The 24346-nt window shown below is 36.8% G+C and overlaps 1 protein-coding gene across 2 annotated transcripts in view; it reads right to left on the minus strand.

Moving 5' to 3' along the window:
• Window positions 1–641: 641 nt before the first annotated feature.
• LOC126412073 (myotubularin-related protein 13) overlaps window positions 642–24346 on the minus strand; it is a 251951-nt gene continuing 228246 nt past the window's right edge. For both annotated transcript variants that reach the window (XM_050081473.1, XM_050081472.1), the window contains 6 exons: window positions 17351–17498; window positions 17054–17263; window positions 16782–16938; window positions 14290–14496; window positions 10919–11001; window positions 642–5476 (listed from right to left, as the gene is read on the minus strand). In XM_050081473.1, the coding sequence (XP_049937430.1) occupies window positions 5384–5476; window positions 10919–11001; window positions 14290–14496; window positions 16782–16938; window positions 17054–17263; window positions 17351–17498 (898 nt within the window). In that variant the 3' untranslated portion in view covers window positions 642–5383. The remainder of the gene's footprint in view (window positions 5477–10918; window positions 11002–14289; window positions 14497–16781; window positions 16939–17053; window positions 17264–17350; window positions 17499–24346) is intronic.

Genomic DNA, 24346 nt, shown 5'->3' on the forward strand with positions numbered 1-24346 from the left:
AAGCAATTATTAATCCATATCCATTTCCACATACCTATTCAAGGTGGAATGGAATTATTTAAAAATAAATTAAATATGTTAATATATGCCTAATAAATAGGATGTGTTTTTTTATTATTACTTTGTGTGAGCTTGTCTGTAGACATAATATTAAACATGTATTAAGTCTTTCAAAAGTGAGTGGATGAAGGTTATGAGCTGAAATTGATACATGTTTTCCACTTGCAACAGCTGCAGTCAGCGGGGTACCTTTCTCTGAAGACATGCTGCCCACACATTGCACTCTCATGTTGACTGGCGTAACTCAGCTGCCAGGTGGGCAACTTTTGTGCTCAGCCCTACTATATAACATTATCAGATAGTGTGTACTAGACATTCCACAGCAGACAGTTCACCTGTATCCATTGCATTGTCCCACTTTGGTGAGTGCAGAAAGCTGTCCAATGAATACTTATCGGCAAGCAGGTGACACGGGTAGTACTATTATGATCGGAAGTTACTTTTAATAATTGGGTGTGGATCAAAACAGACGTATGAAAAAAGTTTTCTAGGGCTCTGGGTATCTCACAGAAGTTAAAAAAGATTCAATTCCTGACAGGAATCATATGAGAAGTTAAATTATGCTTAAGAAGTACAAATAGTTTATCTTAAATGTTTTATTTACAGGAATTTCAACAACATATATATATATATATTTCAATAGAACTAAAACATTGGTGCAACTCACATTGATTTACAAATGGGCACTGTATCCTTTGGCAGTTTTTACCCCTTAAGGGTAACTATAATTAAATTGGCTGTACAAATATAACTGTGTATATAAAAAGCTAAAACAATTTTAAAAATCTTGCAAAAAATTATATGATCAAATTTCTTTTGTGAAGAATATGCTGAAAACTTCAAGAAATGTCTGAGATTTTTTCTGTCTTAAGCTGATATATCTCAAATAGTTTCATTATTGTGTGCCATTGCAAATTAATACACCGGGTCTGATACTAAAACTGTTTCTTAGAAAAGAAAACAGAAATTCGATCAAATAATCAGTTTAAAACATTATTTGCATATGGTCATCAGGAACCTATAAAATTATCACATTAGTACAAAAATATTTAAAATGAATTTTATGCTTCATATATGATTAACAAAAGATAAAACTACACTTTGTCAAGAGAACTGCTACATATTCTCATCCAACTGCTGTCTGCTCATCCATCACTTCATGAATGAATCCAATATGCTGTGGCCAGCTGGTTCAGATAGTTGCATCTCAAGCTACAATCATAAAATGTGGCAATACCCTCACAACAAAATGACAACAACTACATTACAATGGTATTAAAACAATAAAGTTTCTTCAATATTGTAACAATTTCTATTCTTATTAGAGCATGCATATAGTACTCAGACAACAGAAATAGATTACATTCTTATTTGAACTCTGACATCCGTTTTAAATTATTTTCTGCACACAAACACTGTCCAAAAAGAAAGAAAGTAGATATTGCTTTGTCTTATAATTTCCTCTTTGAGTGTGATGCAGAGAGAGACAGAGACAGAGAGAGAGAGAGAGAGAGAGAGAGAGAGAGAGAGAGAGAGAGAGAGAGAGAGAGAGAGAGCAGACATTAAAACATTAAGGATGTTTTCATGGAGAATTTTCACCATGTCTTCAATCAACATGAATACGTATTATATTTTTTTAGAAACTGGATCATCTTTTACATGTGTCTTGTGTCCCCCCTCCCCCCATTCAATCTCTCTGAAACCCTTACTTATTACACAAAATGGTCACACAATGTGTTTCATTCTCAATATAATGTTTACAATGCGTAACAACATAAATATACCATAATTATCAAATAATTCTTTAATAGTTATTCAGTTTGCCTGTAAGAGAATTAAAATTGAAAAGGACCCCTTCCTGCAAAGGTAAATTATCAAATTTATGGCTTGAAAAGAGGACTGAGGGCCAGTTTTAGTTGTTACTGACTAGGAAACAGTGGGATTGAGTTTCGAGAAGGAAGATATTTCACACCCACTGAATAATTTGCCTCATTAATACTCTATGAATATGATGATGAGCAACATGGTAGAGAAATGCAATGATCATCAGATGCACCATGATGTGAAACACCATGCAGCATTGCAGAAGAACACTACAAAGCTATGAGAAGAATGCCAACGAAGGGTAAACAGATTTACAGACACAATACTTCTACCTTTCTCACTTTAATGCACTTAATGGGGTTAGTATGTGCATTTTCATTTTCAAATGTAGTTGTAAAATGCTACTCTGTATTTACAAATAAAATTGACTACAGTGCTATAAGAGCAGAAAACTCTTTAAAAATATAGGAAACTTTCCTGTTTCTTATCGCAGTAGTAACGAACAAACAAATATTGTTCACTGTAAGAAATTCCTATCCCTGAATATAAAAATGCACCACAAAATTCACATGTGTTCACTTTGAGCTCAGTACTAACTTTTAAGCTGTACCTAAGTGAATAAAGTGGTACCCTCTTTTCAGAGGCTAAAGAACAATTGTATTCTACAACCAATTTATGTGAACAATAAAATAGGTTTTTCCCTTAAGAAAGGGTACAGAAGCCACTATTCTTGTTTTCTGTCTCAACTATAATATAAAATATTTGAGTTACAGGTACAATGTTGAATGATAAAAAATGTTGGAGAAGAGGGGGAGGGATGGAGGGGAGAGGGAGGGGGGGGAGGAGAGAGAGAGAGAGAGAGAGAGAGAGAGAGAGAGAGAGAGAGAGAGAGATAGATGTATTTGCTCCAGCAGCCATGAAACTGAAATTGGCCCCTCCTTTCATCACACTTTCTGGCAGTAAATATTACATAAACTGTTCTCATATAACATCAAGCATTAACATTTTCACAATTTCAATTGAATTCTTGCATTCATAAATATTGTTACCCATATCAAAACATAATACTTAATACATTTTAGTGCTGTCGTATATTTAAAAAACTGAAACGGAACAAGGGGAATCAAGTAGCAATACAATAATACATAGGAACTTTATGCATTTTAATATGTGGAAGAAAATTGTAAAGTCAAATAAGGATTACCATGTCCGAGTGCAGAAAATGTGAAAATAAATGTGATTATTTAGAGTTTTAGTATGAATATTACGATAACAGACAGCCATTAACAAGCTGCATAAGCACTACTCAAGCAGTCTCACATAGACAATGCAACTTTTGTTAAATGTTTTATGCTACAACAATAAAACAATATATGAGCCAATTATGTTCACAATTCACTGAAAATTAAGGTAGTTTTGTACCATCAGTTTACATTAACAATGATTATGTCCCCCTTCCCCCAACTCTTTAGGAAGATATCAGTGATGTGCTCCATAATGAACATTTCATATGATGTAAACAGCAATATCACTGGCAATTTACAATATGAGGTACTTAAAATGTTTAATTGCACTAAGGACCAATTTACAAGTTGAAAAATATTTATCAGTCAATCATTCTCACTTTAACCACATACCTGGAGATCGTTAACTCTGCAAGTTAAATATTAGCACATGCTAAGCATCTATAAATAATGGAAAACAGAAGCAGTTGGTGTCAAACAAATAATAAATGGTATTTGTAACAGATAGTGTGAAACCACGAAAACAAGTGATAGGTTTCATATTCTGCAGTTGAATTATTTGACACAATGCACATAACAGTTGACGCTACAAAACGGTAGCAATACAAAATGTTAATTTAAATGATTTTTCAACATATTTTGTAATTATCCAAAAATGGCCGGAGTATGTCTTTATAAGGGGTTGTATTGAAACATCAGCACACTATTTTATGAGTTACATTATCACCACTATCACAATGACAGATAATTAAACAAATATTGCAAAATGTGTACAGAGAAACGTCAATTTTATGTCAGAACAATCACAATCGTGCATTTTGCATAGATAACAAAACAATAACAAGCATTAGAAATACAACTTTTATAAATATTATCATGGAAAATAAATATAACAATTTTAGAAATAGTGCCTCTTATGAGATTCTCATAAGTAAAATATGCCTCATTACCACAGGCAATTGTTAAGTGGAAAGAAAAGTGTTCAATACTGAAAAGAGGTGGGAGAAATGCAGGACTTTTTGACAACAGCCCTATTTGTCAAATATATTCCGGCCTTTGCTCTAACACAACATAGGGAACTAGTTTAAAAAAAAACACCCATCTCTAAACGTATCAAAGAAAATAGATGAAAAGACCACTGACTGATCCAGATACCTAATACTAGCAGAGCTAATATAATTTTTAACAATCTCCACCACTGCTGAGTAAAGGCAGTCTTTTTTTAAAATGCTCTTCAGAGCAAAAGAGGAAGCATTCAATAACTCACAAGGAGTCACACACAACACTTTAGTCATATTCACTGTAAACTCTAGAGTCTACTGAGGGTCTCTATGTGGCATTCACTAGACCTTTCCTAAACTGCCACTGATTGTTTACAGGAATTAGTTTCAGGTAAAAACTATACTTTGTGCACAGTTATCTACAGTACAATAATCACGACATTGCTATCCACTGCCAGTAGACACGCAGCTTTTATTTCACAGATATCTGATATGCGCATGGTCTCACACACACACACACACACACACACACACACACACACACACACACTTTTGGCAGTTGAATTCAACTTCTTTCCTATACAATGCTACTTAAATGTAAGAAACACAACTGTAAATTCACTCTTCACAACTGCATACTCTGTAAAATAAACAAGTTTGCTTCAACTATCAATAAACATTATTTTCTTATTTTAAAATTCTAATAAGCATTCCTGCTGGATTTCAAGCTATCACAAAACATACTTCGTATGTACAAATACTTTAAAAAAATCTAAAATCTGACAAACAGAATTCTTCATTTATGGTCCCCCACTATTTCTTTTGTCAAAAGCAGCTACAACTGGTTCAAGATATACACACACTTTTAGCAACTAACTTTTTGCTTTCGAAAAACAAATAAAATCACAATGTCACAACACAATGTTATACATTACTTGAATATTGTTTCTGCATGCATTTAGAGCTCTTACACATATTGTGCACTACACAAAGTTTGTTCATCCTAATTATCGGCAGAAAACTGTATTTCAGTGCTGAACATAATTCTAACAATAAACAGTATGCAATTATCTTTAGGATTTTATGAAGTTTTCTGAAAAATTATGCCATTATTCACAGTATAATACATCAAATATACAAAAATGAGCACAAGTAAGCTCACACGAGAACGTAAGCTCTGAGAAAAGCAAAACAGAACAGTAATATCAATTTAAATCACAGCAAATGTTAAGTTTAGTGAGATTTGCTCGAGTTTCACTGAAGGCAGGCCTGAATTTTTTCAATCCATTCTTGTGCTGTAGCTGCATCACTTGCACAAAAATTGTATGTCCTTCGGTTGGTTCTCAACTGAAAAGGAAGAGATTTAAAATTCAGATACAATTATTTTAGATACACAATTAGGTTGGTGCACAAGTTTGTATCATTTTTGTTTTGCATATTGGTATTCCAGTTTCTATGGGTTTATTTACCGATTGTCATTTTTATTTGTAGTCAACTGTTGCTATTTGAGTTTAAATATTGTTGTTTTGTCATTTGGAGACAGTGAGTGGAGCTGCTGGCACTAGTAAATGAAAAGCCAAGAGGAAAAATCAGAATATTTCTGACATACTCTTCTTTTTGAGTTCAATGGATGAGTGACAGCAGTGAAGGCAGGCTGAGACATTTGTGCTGTGTGTGGGGATAGTGCCACTGGACAGAGCATGGCAAGAAAATGGTTCTCTCATTTTAAGGAGGATCATTTTGACATTAGTGACTATCCGTGTTCAGGAAGACCTTCAGAGTTTGATGAACATCATTGACACGCATTAATCCACAATGATCCACATCAGTGTACTCAATAACTGGCAAGTATTATGAACTGTGATAAATCCACCATCATGTAACATTTGCATGCAATAGGGAAGGTTCAAAAATCAGGCGTATGGATACCGCATGCTCTAATCAAAATCACAAAATCCGTGGGTGGCCATATGTCCATGTCTGCGTGTTCGGCATCAATTGGTTCATGAACAATATCAACCATTCCTATCCTGTATGGTCTCTTTATGCTAATGTAAGGAAAAGAAAAGAATGGCTGAGCCCAAACAAAGCAGCAACTCCCCATATAAAGAACTGTGCGCATCCACAAAAGATAATGTTATGCATCCGATAGAACAGCGACAGTGTGGTGCACTATGAACGGCTTCCCCGAGGTGTAACTGTAACTGCGTACAAGTTTGTTTGCATGGCCATCCTCCGCAGCAATCATAGAAATACTTGTTTTGTAAATAAAACCGTCTTTTCCTGCTGCCACTTTATTTATCCCAGAAGCGTTTCGCCTTTTATGTTTTCTAAGGCATCATCAGTGGGATCTATAATGATACAGTTTTGTTAGTATTAGATTATTAAACAGTTCATGTCATGATTTTTTATGCCAAAAATTAATGGCTTACAATTTGCTGGCCTTTGTTTCCTCCCAACTGGTCTGGAGGTCGCACTACCACTTTATTACTGACATATAAGCACGACTTTACATTCTGACCTCCTTCACACTGTTCACCATGTTTCTCTTTCTTTTTGTGGTGTATCATTGTTCTTTTGCCACTCAATATAACTATTTTGTCACACACTGCTTTTAACAATGTAATTATTGCAATTCCATTACATGTTTGCTTCTCTTTGGCATGTTTACCTACTTGTTGCAAGCTAACAAGACTTACTTCTATTTCTAGGCGCTCAGTCCGGAACCGCGCAACTGCTACGGTCGCAGGTTCAAATTCTGCCACGGGCATGGATGTGTGTGATGTCCTTAGGTTAGTTAGGTTTAAGTAGTTCTAAGTTCTAGGGGACTGATGATCACAGATGTTAAGTCCCATAGTGCTTAGAGCCATTTGAACTTACTTCTACTCATGACGTTTATACCTTGTGTGTGTGTGTGTGTGTGAGAGAGAGAGAGAGAATGAGGGGTTTTTTTTTGGGGGGGGGGGGGGGGGGTTGGTGGTTTGAATTGTATGATGCTGTACTAGCTGTTAATGAGTGGTTGAAAGTTTTGGTGACAGCTGATTTGATTTCTCATTTTAATATTCCGTGGAAGGGTTCATGGATAAGTGAGTGAAAATATATTGAGTGGTATTATTATTACTATATTAAATAGTATTATTATATTAATCCTCTTTGGGTGCATTATTCTATTATTTTATTTATAAGTGTAAATAATAAATTGCTTGGCATGTGTACTTGATCATTCAACAGGGTTTTCCTTTCTACTTTGGTTTTCTGTATGTGGTGATTTTTTTGTAGGGTCAGGAGGTGTTTTTTATTGTTCATTCTAATTATTTTCATGTCATCTTCTCTAGTGGTTGGTTTGTGATCATGTTCTCTTAGGTGTTCTGCAAATGTGGAGTGGTTTGTCCCAGACTTCTAGGCTCTCATGTATTCTTTGTATCTGATATCAAATGTTCTGTTTGTCCTTTGTATCTGCCTTCACAAGTGTTACACTGTGCTTTCTGGTATATGTCCCTGTTTTTTGTCGATTTTGGGGTGTATTTTTGTACAGAATTGTCTGTTGTGTATGCTATGTTTATTCCCTGTCTTTTGAAAATGTTGGTGATTTTATGGGTGAGTTTGTGCTTATATACCATCTTGTGTTCTCTCTCATCTTTTTCTGATTATCGTGCGAAGTTGTTATAGGATTGCATGTTTGTGTTTGGTTCTGTTGTGTTGTTGTCTGTGGTTTGGTGCTATCTGCTTTTATTTTACTTTTAATTTTGTTGTTTAGCTTTGTGACTATGTTATTATTGTAGCCATTATTTTGTGCTATCCACATTATTATGTCCAGTTCTTTTTAGTAGCTTTCTTTGGTGAGTGGAACTATGTTGAGTCTATGCAGCATGTGTTGATAGTATCTGTTGCTGTTGGTTTATGGTAAGTTTCAAACATACGCTTATTGCTTTGGTTTTTGATTGTTATATCCAGAAAGTTAATTTGGTTACTCTGTTCTCTTCCAATTGTGAATTTAATATTTTTATGTATTTTTTTGATGTCTGTATGCAGTTTTTCAATTTTTGTTTGTGGTTCATCTACTAAGCAAAGGATGTCGTCCCTATCCCTGAACCAGTATAATATGTCGTATTCTTCTGCTACTGTTTTTTTTTGAAAATGATCTGTTCAATGTGGTTTACAAAAATATTTGCTAGGGTTCCTGAAACTGGGGATCTCATTGGTAATCCATCTTCTTATAAATAAAATTCATTACTGAATTGGAAGTAATTTTGTTCTGTTATGAGCTTTATTAATGTGTGTATTTCATTAATATGTTTATCAGGGAGTTGACTAAGTTTTTTGGTTCTGATCTATGATTTCTATTGTTTCTGGTACTGGTATGTTGGAAAACATGCTCTCTACATCAAATGAGAGGAGTGTTGCTGTGTCTGTGATTTTTATATCTTATTTGTTGTATTAGCTGTGTAGTGTTTTTAATGGTTATGTCTTCTTGTACTTTGAAATTTTCAGACAGTAATTTTAGCACGTATCCTGCAATCTATTAAGTGGGGGATTTTCTGAAATCCAGTATTGGCCTAACAGGAAGATTTGGTTTGTGGATTTTTGGTTGGCTTCAGAGGACAGGTGCAGTGGGATTGATCTGAGTCAACTTTCTTTTCTCTGTGTTATCCAGTACGATGTCAATATTTTTCAGAGAGTTTTTGTACTTTTGTGTGGAATCTGTCTGTTGGGTCCAATTTTAATTTTGTAATGTTATTTTGTGAGACCAATTCTTGTGTTTTTTCAATGTATGGTTCTTCGTCTGTCAGTACTACTGTGTTCCCCTTATCTGCTTTTGAAATGATAACATTTTAATTTTGAAGTTTTCTCCTAAGTTTTCTGAGTGTTGCAGATTCTGTGTTTTTGTGTTGTGTTTTTAAACTGGTTATTATATTCTGGATTTTTTTTACTAGTTTTCTAGTTAGTCCAATGTTGACACTGCTTTTTTCATTCCTATCCTCCTTTGACAAAACACTTTCTGTTCCTATAATTAAATTTTCTAAGTAATCTTCATCTATTTCTGAATTTACATTGTATTTTAATCCTTTCTCCAACAGCTGTCTTTCTTTACTGTTTAGCTGCGTGTCAGTAAGGTTCACTAATCTTGGGTAGAATTTGTGTGTGTGTGTGTGTGTGTGTGTGTGTGTGTGTGTGTGTGTGTGTGTGTGTGTGTGTTTTTCTTGGCTGTGTGTAAAGGTATTGTGTTGTGACTGGAGTTTTTTGAGTTGGTTGATCTTTCTTCCATGAACTGTTATCATTCTTTGTATAGCAGCTTTTGTGTGCTTTGCGACCTTGTTGACCAGATGGGAGAAAACTGTCATATTATTAATTGTGTGTGCGAGTTGTGAAAGTGTCTTATACAACACGTAATTTAGCTCTTGTTATTTAGAGTACAGGGATTTAATTTCATATTTTAACCACATTTTTTGAGCAGGCTGCATTTCTTTTTGGGCGCTGGGTGAACTGTTTTTAATCTTTACATTGATATATTTAGGTACAAGATTGTTACATTTGCATATGTTGTTGAATTTTATGTGTTGTATGGTTTTATGGATGTTCAGATGAAGTCTTCTGAATTTCTGGAAGAGACCGAATGGAATTGCCTGGAATGGTCCTCAGCTCTCTCTCTCTCTCTCTCTCTCTCTCTCTCTCTCTCTCTCTCTCTCTCTCACACACACACACACACACACACACACACACACACAAGGGATAAACAGCATGAATAGAAGTAAGTCTTGAACATATACGTCATTAAGATAGCAACAAGTAGGTAAACACGCCAAAGAGGAGGAAACGCGTAATGGAGTTGCAATATTTACATTGTGAAAAGCAGTGTGCAATGAAATAGTTATATCGAGTGGCAAAAGAACAACAGTACACCACGAAAAGAAAGAGAAACATGGTGAACACTGTGAAGGAAGTCAGAATGCAAAGTTGTGGTTATATGTCAGTAATAAAGTGGTAGTGCGACCTCCAGACCAAATGAGAGGAAACGAAGATCAGCAAATCGTAAGTAATTACTTTTTTGACATAAAAAATTGCAACGTGAACTGTTTAATAATCTAAAACTAACAAAACTGTATCATTATATATCCTACTGATGATGTCTTAGAATAAGAAAAAGATGAAATGCATCTGGGATAAATAAATTAAGTGGCAGCAAGAAAAGGCAGTTTTATTTACAAAACAAATAACTGCTTGCATTTATTGTCAGCAACTGAGACGTCTTGTAGACGCAATTCAAGAACAAAGACTAGGAAGACTGCGTGAAGTGAAGCTACTCTACAATAATGCTCGCCTGTATTCTGCCAGACTAATAAAGACCAATATAAAGGATTTCGGTTGGGAAGCCATTCCACTCCCACCTTACCACCTGGTTTTACACCCTCAGATTTTCAATCTTCTCCGCTCTTTATCAAACAATCTTCATGGAACTTTCTTTCCGATGAAGATGCACTTCAAAATGGCTCGATGAGTTCTTCATATCAAAATTATGGGATTTCTACAGTTCCAGAATCAAAAAGTTACCCAAGCACTGGCAGATTGTTGCAAATAGTGAAGAATATATTACTGACAACTAAACTCTGTGTTATTTGTGTATGTTATGTTCATTAAACTTATGGAAAAAATGCTACAAACTTAGACACTACCTAATACTTATTTTAAATTGTGCAGCATTAAGAAGTGGATAAGCAGCAAATAATGGTAGAATTTAGAACAAATATTTTCAACTAAAAAATAAAAGGACCTTCATGTCAATTAACTCACATCAAAAAATGATTTGTCATCAGTCTTCTTGGGCGGACCAGGAGTAGGAGCTGCAGGTGTTACTGAGACAACTTCTGCCAAGTCTATAACAAATATGAGTAAAAAGATTAAGAACAGAACTATAATCAACATTAGCATCACAAATAAGTTCTTATATTTTAGACATTATTATACATAAAAAATTACTATTTATAAGCAGACTTCCAGTTTTTCTTTTGTGCTCGTCGAAATTTAACCCCACCAGAGCTTGTTTGTTGGAAGACTGACATAGCTTAACTGAAATCCCTCATTCTCAAAACTTACTATTTAGGACATTATTAGTAATCAAAATTTTATGTTGTTTCAGCCTTAAAATATAATCCCTTCCAAAATCCAATACTGTACCCACAATTTTCCTGTTTTCAAGAATATATATGTGATACCACACAATGTGATGTAGCTTACTGACGTGTTGCGAGATTTATCTCAGATACAATGCCAAATAACTTGGAAATGGCACAACATACTGAATTTTTTTCTTAACAATTATTTGTCAGCACAGCCTACCCTCCAACACCCTTACAAGCTTTTCAGACTGTTTCTGACCACCCTGTGTATTACCTTTGTCACAAATTACTACAAATTTCGAATTTGTTACATTAATGTTAGTGAGAGCAACCTCAACAAAACAAAGTTCTAAACACAAAATTAGCTACATGTAATCAGTAAATTTTATCATAGGTTTTTCTCTTTTTTGTAACAGAAAATCACTCTCTTCATTTAAATATGACTCCACTTATCTGCCTTCTGTCTTTCATTGTGTTGACAAATTCACATACTGGCCACATGGCATCTTGACTGATTAGCAGCTACTGATCATATGAATAACATGTATCATCAAACGAGGTTCGCAGCTGACGAAAAAGGAGAATGAAATCTGCCGTTTTTATACACTTTAAATGCACCAGATTGGTGACTTGGCCATTCTGTGTACGATGAAAGCAGTTTTAAAAACATTGCTACACAGAGCTATAACAATTTCTGGAGAGGCAAACTTAGGTTCAGAGATTCAACATCTGAAGAATGCCTGCTTAAGGAAATTTTTCCATGAAAGAGATACTAAAAAATGCACATTTGCTCAATTATTACTAAGTTATCTACCTTTAATGCTTCTCCCAATTTATGGGACTACACCTAGTAAAACAGACAAGATCACTGACAGACAATGTGTAGACTGATTTTCTGAATGGACCTCAGAATTCTCGAACTTCATTATATTCTTTAGGAGTGAAGCAGCAGCTTATTGTATCATCTACACACACAGCTACAGAATGTCGAGCAGAACATCAATGGCACATTCATAATTCAGTTTCATACACGTTAAGAGTTGCTCACCAGATCTTCACAAACAAGCATGTAACATGTTTAATGAAACAGGAAATTTATTCCTGAATTGATCTAGTGGGACTCTGCCATTTAGCATGGTGGTGAAATGATAATGTGTAACAGCAGCAGCTACATCCTTAGCAGCACGTAAAGCAGGCACTCTGCTACACGGAAACATATTGAGTGGTTCAGTTTCTAATGTCAGTGATGGTACTATTAGCACTGTTCTGTCACAGAAGTGAACACAATCTCTATTAATACATTTTCATGGGTTATTTGCATGTTTCATGGATCACAATGGTGACCTCTAGTCATGAAGTGGAACAAGTCAGTTTTACCATTATAGTATACATTGATTTATAGTTAACTGTGTTCAATCTCTCTCTCTCTCTCTCTCTCTCTCTCTCTCTCTCTCTCTCACACACACACACACACACACACACACATAGAATTCTTCACTGGAGCAGAAGGAGTTGTCATGCAGACATGATTTCAGTTTCTTGCTGTAGTTAATTTTATTATCTGTTACATACAAATTCCTTGACTACTTCAAATCAATGTAATAAAATAAGTTGGCCAACGATAGGCAAACTGATTCTTTTATTTCTTTTGTCATTGGTCTTCTGGCCAGTTTGATGCAATCCACCAATCACCTCACAGTAGCACCTACATCCAACTTCCCCAATTATTTGTTGTTCATACGAGGGCATGCTAAAAAGTAATACCTCCAAATTTTTTATGTGAAATTTCTTAAAGATTTTTGAATGAAACAATCTTTATTAACATTCTACATCTTTATTCCTCATGTCTACATATTTATTTCTCAACACAGTCTCCCAACAAGAGACCAGTTTTTGATACCGTCACTGTAGAATGTTTGACTTTGTTGATGGAGCCACAACCTCACCTCTGCTTGCACTGCTACCATCACTATCAAAGTGAAGTCCTCGAAGGTGTTCTTCAACTTTTGGAAACAACTGAAAATCAGATGGAGCCAAACTGGGACTGTAAGGAGGATGGTCAATGAGAGTGAACCCAAGGTATCGGATTGTTGCAGCACTCATGTATGGTCTGGTATTGTCGTACTGAAGGATAGGGTGCTCCATGTGGGGACAAACTCTTCAAATTCTAAATTTGATTACAGCATGCTATTTCTCATGTGCCGTCATAATTATATTAGACACCACCATGTTACAAGTTAAAATTTGGACCCCTCTAGTGGTAGAGGACTGCAAATGTGTACACATGAATAATAAGATGTAGACTGAAATTACAATGAAATGCACACCCTTAGCTGCTTACAGGCATTGACATACGTCAATGGGGACAGATGAAAATGTGTGCCCCGACCAGGACTCGAATCCGGGATCTCCTGCTTACATGGCAGACGCTCTATCCATCTGAGCCATATGTCCGAACTATAAATTACAAAGCTCTCTTTAATGTGGTTTACAGTCAATCTACAATTCATTATCCTGCACATCCTAACACATTCCATTTTCAACAACAACCCTTTTTGGGGCCATGGGTGATCCACATATATAGCTATATCAAAAAGTGACAAAAGTGCTTTATGGATGAATTTCTCATATCCTATAATCATTCACAACTTTCGAGTTAGAAGTAAAGGGCAAGTTTCATACCAATGTGTTTCAACAAGTCAGCATTTTTAAGAGTTCAAATGAGGAAGCATAAGCTTGCAACCACAATTCTTAACTTACTGTAAGAATATGTAACGCACACCATTCCCTACAGAAGTTGCCAGTAAGATACATGGCCAATATGATGGGCACAGCTGTTGCAATTTAGTACAAAAGGAGCTGAAAATGTCAGATTAATGTTTCATTTATTTCTACACAGGACGAAAACCCTGTCTAATCTTATGGGACTAAAAATCAAAAACTGGATAAACACTGCTGCTTCTCTACTTGACAAGTTGCATATTGAACAAAAGGGACTGTATCTGATGTTAAATAGGGACAGAAAAATCAGCACAATTATCTTACCAATATAACCCTTGCAGTGTGAATCCTCCATAGCATCATAATAACGCAGTTGGTGCTTAATTGAATCTAAAACAAACCAACGCTGTTTCCATCCTTTTAACAGAGCACCACGTTTATACAAGTATCCCTCATGTGTTCGATTTTCTGCTACATTGGAGGAGAACTGCTCGTAGTACTGCTGACTTGATGTCTGAATAGTGGTTACACCTGGAAATTGAAACGTGACAACATTTTGCATAAAAGGATACACTCATTAAAAAAAGATAAACTAATTTCTGTTCTCTTTTGGTGACTGTCTGAATTGAATGCAAGGAATGTTAAATTAGTGGACAGAGCAAAGGTGTAATGGGGAAATTCATCCTTAAGAATTATTCAAAAAATAATCTTACAAATTAAAAGGATAAATCAATGGATTTGCCCAGATAAGATTTCATTTGACATGAGTAGTAAAATGAGGATACCTAGAGCAGAGAGGGAATCTTGGAAACAAGTTGAACATTCATAAACTCAACTGAAAGACCAAGAAAGCTGAAAATTTAGGAAAATGATAGACAACTCAAATAAGGTCACTGAACCAGAGGTAAAAAGTAATGAAATGCAAATACCATGAATTAATAAAGCACTCTTACTCAAAATATAATTTCTTTGTCTAACAAAATGATTGGTTGTTACAGTAACAGAAATACCAGGATATAGTAACAATAAACAAAAATAAGGAAAAGCAGCCATTCACTTGAAGCTGATTGATGTGTGACACACACACACACACACACACACACACACACACACACACTCAACAGCACAAGGACAACACTAGCTTCACACACACACACACACACATATTATAAAAAGCAGTTGTCTGTGTAGATGGGGGTGGGGAGGAGGCAGGGAAAAAAATTGACTCTGTGTTATGTGCTTCAACCTGAACAATTCACCATAATGTACTTTCAGAAGTGTTTCAAATAAATGTATTAATACTTATCACTCTTGTACAACCACACTTCTAAAGCGGAATGACTCCTGATACAAATTAATCTTCAATAGCTCCCATCACACCCATTAAATGTTTCACACTGAAACCTTTTGCTTCGAAATTTATATGTATCTCCAGCTACAATGACATTATACCACCTTGGTGTTTTCTTTGATATCAGCAGAAATCTGAACACTTGGAAATACTCTCTCTCTCTCTCTCTCTCTCTCTCTCTCTCTCTCTCTGTGTGTGTGTGTGTGTGTGTGTGTGTGTGTGTAGAGGTTGGTGGGTGAGCACAACCAGCACTGTTACCATATTTAATTTCAGCTGGGTATTGTGTACTTCTTGGGGACAGAGTGACTACACAATTCTCGGTAAATCCAAACTACTATCCAATGCTTATCCTTTTTGCTAAATGCAACCCTGTTAGGCAGAGGAGATATTATGTCTCCTCCTACTTGCCTCCCATTTCCTTCTGAAATCCCCAACCCCCTCACCCCCTTTCAACGCCTATCACAACAACGGTAACAGAAAAGAGGTCAGCTAGCAACTATTTCTGGCAAACCTATGAAATTGCTAACAATAAAAGTTTTACTAATTACTTGTTTTTATTATTACCTCTCAGGCATTTTCATCATCACAAGTTATTCTTCACTGCCCAACTGGAAAATTCATTGCCTAACTGAGGAGTCAGTTTACAGATAAGTAATCAATGACACACGAAGAAGGGATGGTTCACGAAAGCACGAAGCCTGCAGTCAACTGAGCTGTGCCCTATAATGCATTAATAAGTTATAAACTGCTGATCTCAAGAGCACATCCACTCTCTTCATTCCACATACCAGATCCCTCAGCACAGCACGAGATCCCTCAGTACAGAATATGAATGCCACACACCTCATGTGTTTTTTTGTTACCTATAAAAGCCATATCTGCATTGCATTCAGGGATGACAAATAAAAGGGAAGAGGAGAAGGAAAGTTAGGAATTAACATCACGACAGGGCCGAAGCACTGAAAGACAGAGCACAAGCTTTGTTTGGTCAATGATGAGGAAGGGAATCAACATCTAAGGCAATATAATATTTGACAGTCTAAATGACTTACGGAAACCACAGAACATCTAAATCTCGATGGTGGGACAGGGATCTGTACCCTATTCCTCTCTTACAAGACTTCCAAGTTTTAAGCTATTCCCCATCTTTCTCAGAGACAACAGAAACCTGAGCAATAACATTTCCACCACATGACATTAATGAAATTCTGAAATAACTTAAATTATACCCTAAGTGTTGGTAATGTGTCTCATACAACAGCATTTTTTCTGGTCTTTTGGACAGTAAGCAAATTACTAACTTCAAAATAAAATTCAAGCTAACCTAACAACATGTACTCACAGTCACCAAATCAGAGCAGAAAATAACATTCTACTGCAAAATCCAATCCCTTTGATTAGCAAAATTGCAGTGAATGCCTACAGTAACTCAAATAAGCATTAAACATGAGGAGCTACTTCTTACTTGAGCTCCCGGAACCACTGTCTCCACCAGTCCTGCTTAAGGTTTGCGACGTTAATGTACCATCCGCAACAGCTTTGTACTTTGTGCAATTCTTAGGAACACTTTCAACACACTTCTCATGGCAGCTATATCCACAATCCACACAACGCATACCTGTCTGCAAAAATATGAAATAATAACAATGTGAAATGTGAAACACATAATCAAATAAATCCATCTAAACTTTTATTCAAATTAATCAGAAAACGGTGCCAGTTATCTGATAAAATTACCTTCACAGGCCCCCAAAGAACATTTGTGCACATATCACAATATGTGGGTGTTGTATAGTTGTACCGCTCAAATCTGTGCGGATGAGAATAAATGTGTGCAGCCTCTGAGGCACCCACCATCTTTCCACGCATAAGTATTTCTAGAGTTGAACGCTTATGTAGTAACCGGCCATGGTAACGAACCAATTGTGTACTGAAGGATGCATGTCTCTATAAAGAAACAGATACACTTTTCAATAATAAAAAGATTATTTAACGTATCTGGTTCTTAAAAATTCCAGTGGCATAAAAACTTACCGTGAGGGAGTCAGTTGTTGGTAATTCAAGTTTATCCCACAAAACCCTCCATTTCTGTGGTAAGTGGCCAAGCTCTGTTTCTAACCTGTGTATCTCCTCCAACAAATGAGAAAATGCATCTGGAACACTTACTTCTACATCTTCATACCTATAATTGAAAACAACCAAAATATAACATAAGCAATTAATTACATTACAGATTTATCTCAGTAATCCTTGTAAAATCAAAGTCCTATTCCACATATCAAAGCTAGCATGAAAGGCACCTAAAGAACCTTTAATTCACTAACAAAATGCATTGGTGTGTGTGGGAGGGAGTGTCGTGAGATCAGTTCTGATGCTGCTGCAACTCACTTTTTTAAGTTCTCTCTGTGACTAAATAAAAGATTTAATTTATCAATGAAAATAATCAGTTTTTGAAAATAAAATATAATTGAATAAATAAAAAATCTTCTCATCAAATGGCAACAGGAGAAACCACATACAAAGGCACTGAAATTTGCAAGCTTTTGGAGCCAGTGGCTCCTCCTCCTGGCAGAAGGGTTGAAGGGGGAAGGAAAAGCACTGGTGAGGTTTTGGAAGTGCGGTGAGTTCAGAAAAATCACCCAGAACCCAAGGTCAGCGAAACCTGAGAGCTTTAAGGTGGAAGACAGGGCAATAAGCATGACAGAGAACACTGATAAAATATTGTGCAAAAGTTATTAAGAGCAGAAAGCTAAGTGTGTTATACACTGTAGAGGTGGGGGCAGGGAAAAGTAGATAGGTCAGAAAATAAAAGGTACAAAAATCTAAAATGGAGTGAAGAATTGAACTCTTACCGAGGAGAAATGCTGTCAATCGAAGAAATTAATGTAAATAAAGACCACGTGGGTGGTGAGAACAAAAGACACGTTTTGACACCAGTTCGCACCTGCGGAGTTCTGAGAAACTAGTGTCTGGGGGAAGAATCCAGATGGCATGTGTGGTGAAAAAGGCATTGAGGTCATGACTGTCAAGTTGTAGGGCACGCTCTGCAACAGTATATTGTGTGTTGCCACTTAACACCCTCTGCCTGCGCCCATTCATCCTAACTGATGACTTGGGGATAGCCATGTTAATATAAAAGGCCAAATAGCGTTTACGTAAATGCTGGTACAAGTGGTGGCAGGATGGTGCCTAGGCAAGTCTTACAGCAGAGACTGTCACAGTGCTAGGAGCCATAGGGTACAGAAACATGTTCAAAGGCAGCATAGTGTCTAACAAGAGTACTGTGAAGATTGGGGTTGACAAAGAACTGTTCTAGGTGTTTACGGCAAAATGTTGGACACAATGAACCTCATTTCAAAGCATGATTTTAGGACACCACAGCCTTGTTGAAGTAACTGATTAACATATTCTAGATCTGGATAATACTGACAAGGAACCCCTTAAGTGCAAGGTCACAAGTTCAATCTTTAGTAAAGCTCATTTGAGACTGTTGTATTAACAATTACAATAGGAAAAATAGTAGTAGCTAATGATTCACCATGTGCATTAGGAGGGTGACAAAAAATCGATGTCTGGAAGGTGCAGAGATCAACCTTCCATGTGATGTATCTATTACATGTCACAAAATAGACAACTTCTACGTTCAAGAAATATTCCATACAAACCACGAACTTGCACCATGAGCACCAAGTGAAAAATGGCATGCCACAGTGGTCACAAACGTTCACACCATCAAGATTGAAGGCAAACGCCTAGGGAGTAACAAACAGTGTAGGACATTCAGCTAGGTATCCACTCTTAAGAAATACAGTATCATATTGGTGTAATGGGGTGATGAGAACTGATGGAATGAGATGGCATGCAACTGAATGCGCAAGTCTGTGGGGAGGTTATCGTGAAACTGGCTATCTTTTAAGGCATAGCTGTAGGTATAGAAAAAGTAAACATCCAGAGGCAGAATTTGTCCAGAGGTGGTATGAACTGTAATGTCCCACACTTTTCAGGATAGATAGTTTGCTCTAAAGGAGTACACAGACCAGGAATCAAGAAAAAACATGTTATTTTGACCAACTACTGGCCAAAAGCTGTGCTCATACACTAGTAGTTGTTCTCTTACACCCATTTTCCCACTCTTGCTTGCTGTGACAAAATATTCCCTACTGTCCTTGCACAACTGCACACATGAGACAGAATCGCATGGGGCAGAGCACCTCCAACTTCTTGCAGCACGATAAATAACTTTCCAGCCAATTTACCATCCAGATAAACAGTTGGCGTAATTTTATACGAATACGTTAAAGCACTGATGGTAGTTGATCTTGATACAACTCCCTTGGTACTTCTAATTTACAGGAATCCTTTCACACGCATTCCCTCTTCGAATCCCAATTGGTCGAAGATGAAAACAAATTCCTTACTGAACAATGGAATAAGTTTGTTTATCTCATCTAGAAATTTTCGGACAGATTCCACAGTTTGCTGTGCATCGTCAAGTTGATGCCGTGTTTGAAATTTCAGTATCTTACGTCTTCCAATATCATAACACTTTTGAACTTTCGCAACCATCCACAGCTTCCATTGAAATCAAAGCCACATGTAGTTTGATGTGCATAACGTAGCCAGTCACTATCATGCACATCCTGTAAATTGTATCACACATCCTCGAAACGTGCAAACACCAGTATTTATAATCACTGTGCCTTGTCCTCCTTTGAATGCCTGTAGTTTTTTCTACGTATTATATAGTGAAATTGCTGCAGACTTATTTGAAATATGTTCATAATTTTTTTTTTTTTTTTTTTTTTTTTTTTTTTTTTTTTTTTTTTTTTTTTTTTTTTTTTTTTTTTACTAAGCTGTAGATTAACTACATGGCTGTTTCAATATCACTTTCACTTGTTAAGCACATATCTTCATGTACACTGTTCACACAGTCGAGCGTATATGACACCACACATTCCACTGACTCATCTTGCAGAAATGTTAATATTTTATCTGCCACTTCTTTCTCAATCTGTGGAATTCCCTGGGTTCCTTTCTGTTGAAATGTCAACTTTGTCAACAGTTGTTTAAGATACAGCTATTTTAGATATAATGCAATGTTTGCTTTGTTTATCGTTTCCATTCCTCTGCTTTGTATCAACACCACTAGCACTGTAGCACTGTTGTGAGTTACTTGTCAACTAAGCAATTCAACTATTTGCTGTGTTCACCAATGGATACCTCCAGTCCCGTCCCTGTTGCCATCAGCACCCAATACTGTGGTTGCTTGGTAAACAATATGTACTGTGTTAAATGCTGTAAAACTCATTGGTTTTTATGACATCACAGTCAAGGCGCTCCTTGTGAGTGACAAGAGGTTTACTCCTCAGCTTTTTTTTTTTTTTTTGGGGGGGGGGGGGTGATGGGGGGGGGGGGGAGCAGCTGTAGCAGGGTTGGATGTGATGCCTCAGGAAATAGGTTTTTGAACTAGGCTGGTGGGGTAATTAAGTCCAGTGAACGCTGAGGTGAGATTGGTGATGTATTGCTCTAAAGAGTCTGCATCTCAACAAATATGTTTGCCTCTAATGCCAAAACTATATGGGAGGGAATGTCTGACATGGAAAGGATGGCAACTGTCAAAATGTGCATGATGTTTTGTCAGTAATCACTGTCTTGCACGTTATGCTATTTCCACCCTCTGAGCTCTCAGGTTTCCAAATCTAGTTCAGACCAGTTTCCAACAGTCACTCTTTCCTTCTCATCCCGTCTGGTAAGTCTCCCCTGATGCCCAATTCTCAGCAACTTTTCCAAAATGTCCCAATTTTCTAAATCTCATCAGAGTGTTTGCTCCAACCCTCTTCGCTTCCCTTCAATCATCCTGCCAGAAGAAAGAACAACTGACGCTGAAAGCTTGCAAATTTCAGTACCTTTTTACATGTCCTCTCCTGCTGCCACTTGATGATTAGATTTTTTTTACCTGTCCAGATACATGATAAATAAAAGATCTGGGTGTTAGTCATCCAGTTTTTAATGTTTTTTTACTCATGAAACATCTTCCATGGCCTGTAATAAATGTATATAAGTTAATGTATACACTAGACATATACATACACAAGAATGCAAGTAACAACAGTTTTTAAAAAGGGTTTTGGTATTAACAAATGTTGACAAGTTATAGACATGTTGCTTGGTTCTTAAATGTTGGCATTATATCATAAACAGCATAAATAAGATGCAGAAACACAAAAATGTATTCCAAAAACAAGAGGCAAAGGTGGGGTAGCATGGTAGTGTGAGGTAGGTCTTTCATCAGCTCTTAGGTATCCCACCGAATGGGCTTACCGTTAAAATGAGCATCTTGGGCTGTCACCCATCCTCCCACAAGGACATCTACATCCACATCTGCAACTATACTCTGCAAACCACCATGAGGTGCTTGGCAGAGCATACATCCCGTTGTACCAGTTATTAGGGTTTCTTCCTGTTCCATTCACCATTCAAATATAGGGTGCTGGAAGAATGACTGACTGAATACCTCTGTGCATGCAGTAATTATTCTTATCTTATCCCCACAATCCCTATGCGAGTGATATGTAGAGAATTGGAGTATATTCCTAGAATCATCATTTAAAGCTGGTTCCTGAGACTTTTTTAATAGACTTTCTCGGGACAGTTTACGTCTACCTTCATGCGTCTTCCAGTTCAGCTCCTTCAGTATCTCTGTGATACTCTCCCATGGATTAAACAAACCTGTGACCATTTGTGCTGACCTTCTCTGTATATGTTCAATATCCCCCATTAGTCCTATTTGGTACAAGTCCCATACACAATAACAATATTCTAGAACAGGTCACAAGAGTGATTTGTAAGCAATCTCCTCTGTAGACTGATTTAACTTCCCCAGTATTCTACCAATAAACCAAAGTCCACCACCTGCTTTACCCACGACTGAACCTATGTGATCATTCCATTTCATATCCCTAAAAAGTGTTACACCCAGGCATTTGTAAGAGTTGGCTAATTCCAACAGTGACTCATTGATATTACAGTCATAGGATACAATATTATGAGAAGGAAAGTTTATCAAGATTTGACTGCATATTTATGCAGCTTCTTTCAGATAGTACTTCATTACAGATAAATGTATGATCTGCAAAAAGCCTAATTTTACTATTAATACAGTCTGCAAGGTCATTACTATACAATATCAACAGTAAGAGTCCCAACACACCTCCCTGGGGCATATCCAAAGTTACTTCTACAATTAACGATGACTCTCCATTCAAGTTAACAGACTGGCCTCCCTACCAGAAAGTCCTCAATTCAGTCACAAATTTCACTTGATACCCCCATATGATCCTACTTTTGACAATAAGTGTACATATAGTACCAAGTCAAATGCTTTTCTGAAATCAAGAAACACTTCATCTACCTGCTTGCCTTGATCCATAGCTTCAGTATGTCATGTGATAGAAGCGCAAGTTGGGTTTCACATTATTGATTTCTTTGAAATCCATTTTGGTTGGCATTTAGAGGGTCGTTGTGTTCAAGGTATCTCTTTATGTTTGAGCTCAGAATAAGTTCTAAGATTCTACAACAAATCGATGGCAAGGATACTGGATGTTAGTTTTATGGATCACTTCTAGTGCCCTTCTTATAGACAGGTTTCACCTGTGGCTTTTTCCAAGAACTGGGCCCATCCCCCCCTTCGAGGGGTCTATGAAATTCAGCACAGAATCTGAAAGGGATTCCATCAGGGCCTGGAGCTTTGTTCAATTTTAACGATTTCAGCTGTTTCTCATCACCACTGACACTAATACTTATTTCATTCATCTTTTCAGTCGTACAAAGATTCAACTGGGGCAATTCTCCTGTGTTTTCCTTTGTAAAGGAACATTTGAAAACTGAGTTAAGCCTCTCAGTTTTTTTCTTCGCTAACCTCAACTTCACTCCCTATCTCTTTCACTACAGACTGGACGAAGACTTTGGTACCACTAACAGCCTTTATGTATGAACAGAATTTCTTTGGGTTCTGCGAAAGTTCACTTGACAAAATTTTACTACAGTAGTCACTGTAGGCTTCACACAATGCTCTCGACAGCCTAATGCATTTCATTCATCATCTCTCTAGCTATAGCCCTATGCTTTGTTTTACACCTATTATGCCCTAATCTCTGTTTCTTTGTAAGTTTCTTTACAGTGACTGCGCACTGTGGAGGTTACCTCCCTGTTCTACTGGTACATATCTATCCAGTGCATGGTCAACTTTTCTTTTAAACCTGACCCAGAGTTCCTCTACATGCTCCTGCCCTGTGCTGAAAGTTTCAAGTTCCTCATTGAATTATAACACTACCATTCTTTTTATCTAGTTTACTGAACATATATATCTATATGCTTGTTTTAAGTTGTCCTTTGTACTTTGATAGTCATTGCTGCCCCAACAGCATCATGGTCACTCATACCAGTTTTGATGTGGACGTCCTGAAAGAGGTCAGGTCTATTTGTTAGCATTAGATCTAATATATTTCCATCATGTGTGGGATTCTTATCTGTTCTAGGCAGTTTTCAGAAAAGGCATTTAGTAAAGTTACACAGGATGTCTTGTCATGCCCACCACTAACAAAACTGTAATTTCCCAATTAACTGTTGGATGATTAAAGTCTCCACTGATGATTACTGTAGGACTGGTGAACTTGCGTACAAACGAATTGAGGTTTTCTCTATAGTTCTCGGTTACAACAGGAGATGACTGGTGGGCAACAGAAGGATCCAATAATCATTTTATGCTCACCCTCTGATACTGAGTCTTCCCCAAACAATTTCACAAGCAGCTTCAGTTCCTACCTCAGTGGATCTGAGTTTCTTGTCTATTGCAACAAATACACCACCTCCAGTTCGCATTTGCCTATCCTTTCGACATACACTTAAATTTTCCGCAAAAATCTCACAGCTTTCAATTTCAGATTTCAACCAGCTGACTGTACCTATTACTATGTGAGCTTCACTGCTTATCAGAAGCACTTCAAACTGCGGCACTTTGTTGCAAATGCT

The sequence above is a fragment of the Schistocerca serialis genome, chromosome 7, assembly GCF_023864345.2.
Source record: "Schistocerca serialis cubense isolate TAMUIC-IGC-003099 chromosome 7, iqSchSeri2.2, whole genome shotgun sequence".
Taxonomy (NCBI): domain Eukaryota; kingdom Metazoa; phylum Arthropoda; class Insecta; order Orthoptera; family Acrididae; genus Schistocerca; species Schistocerca serialis.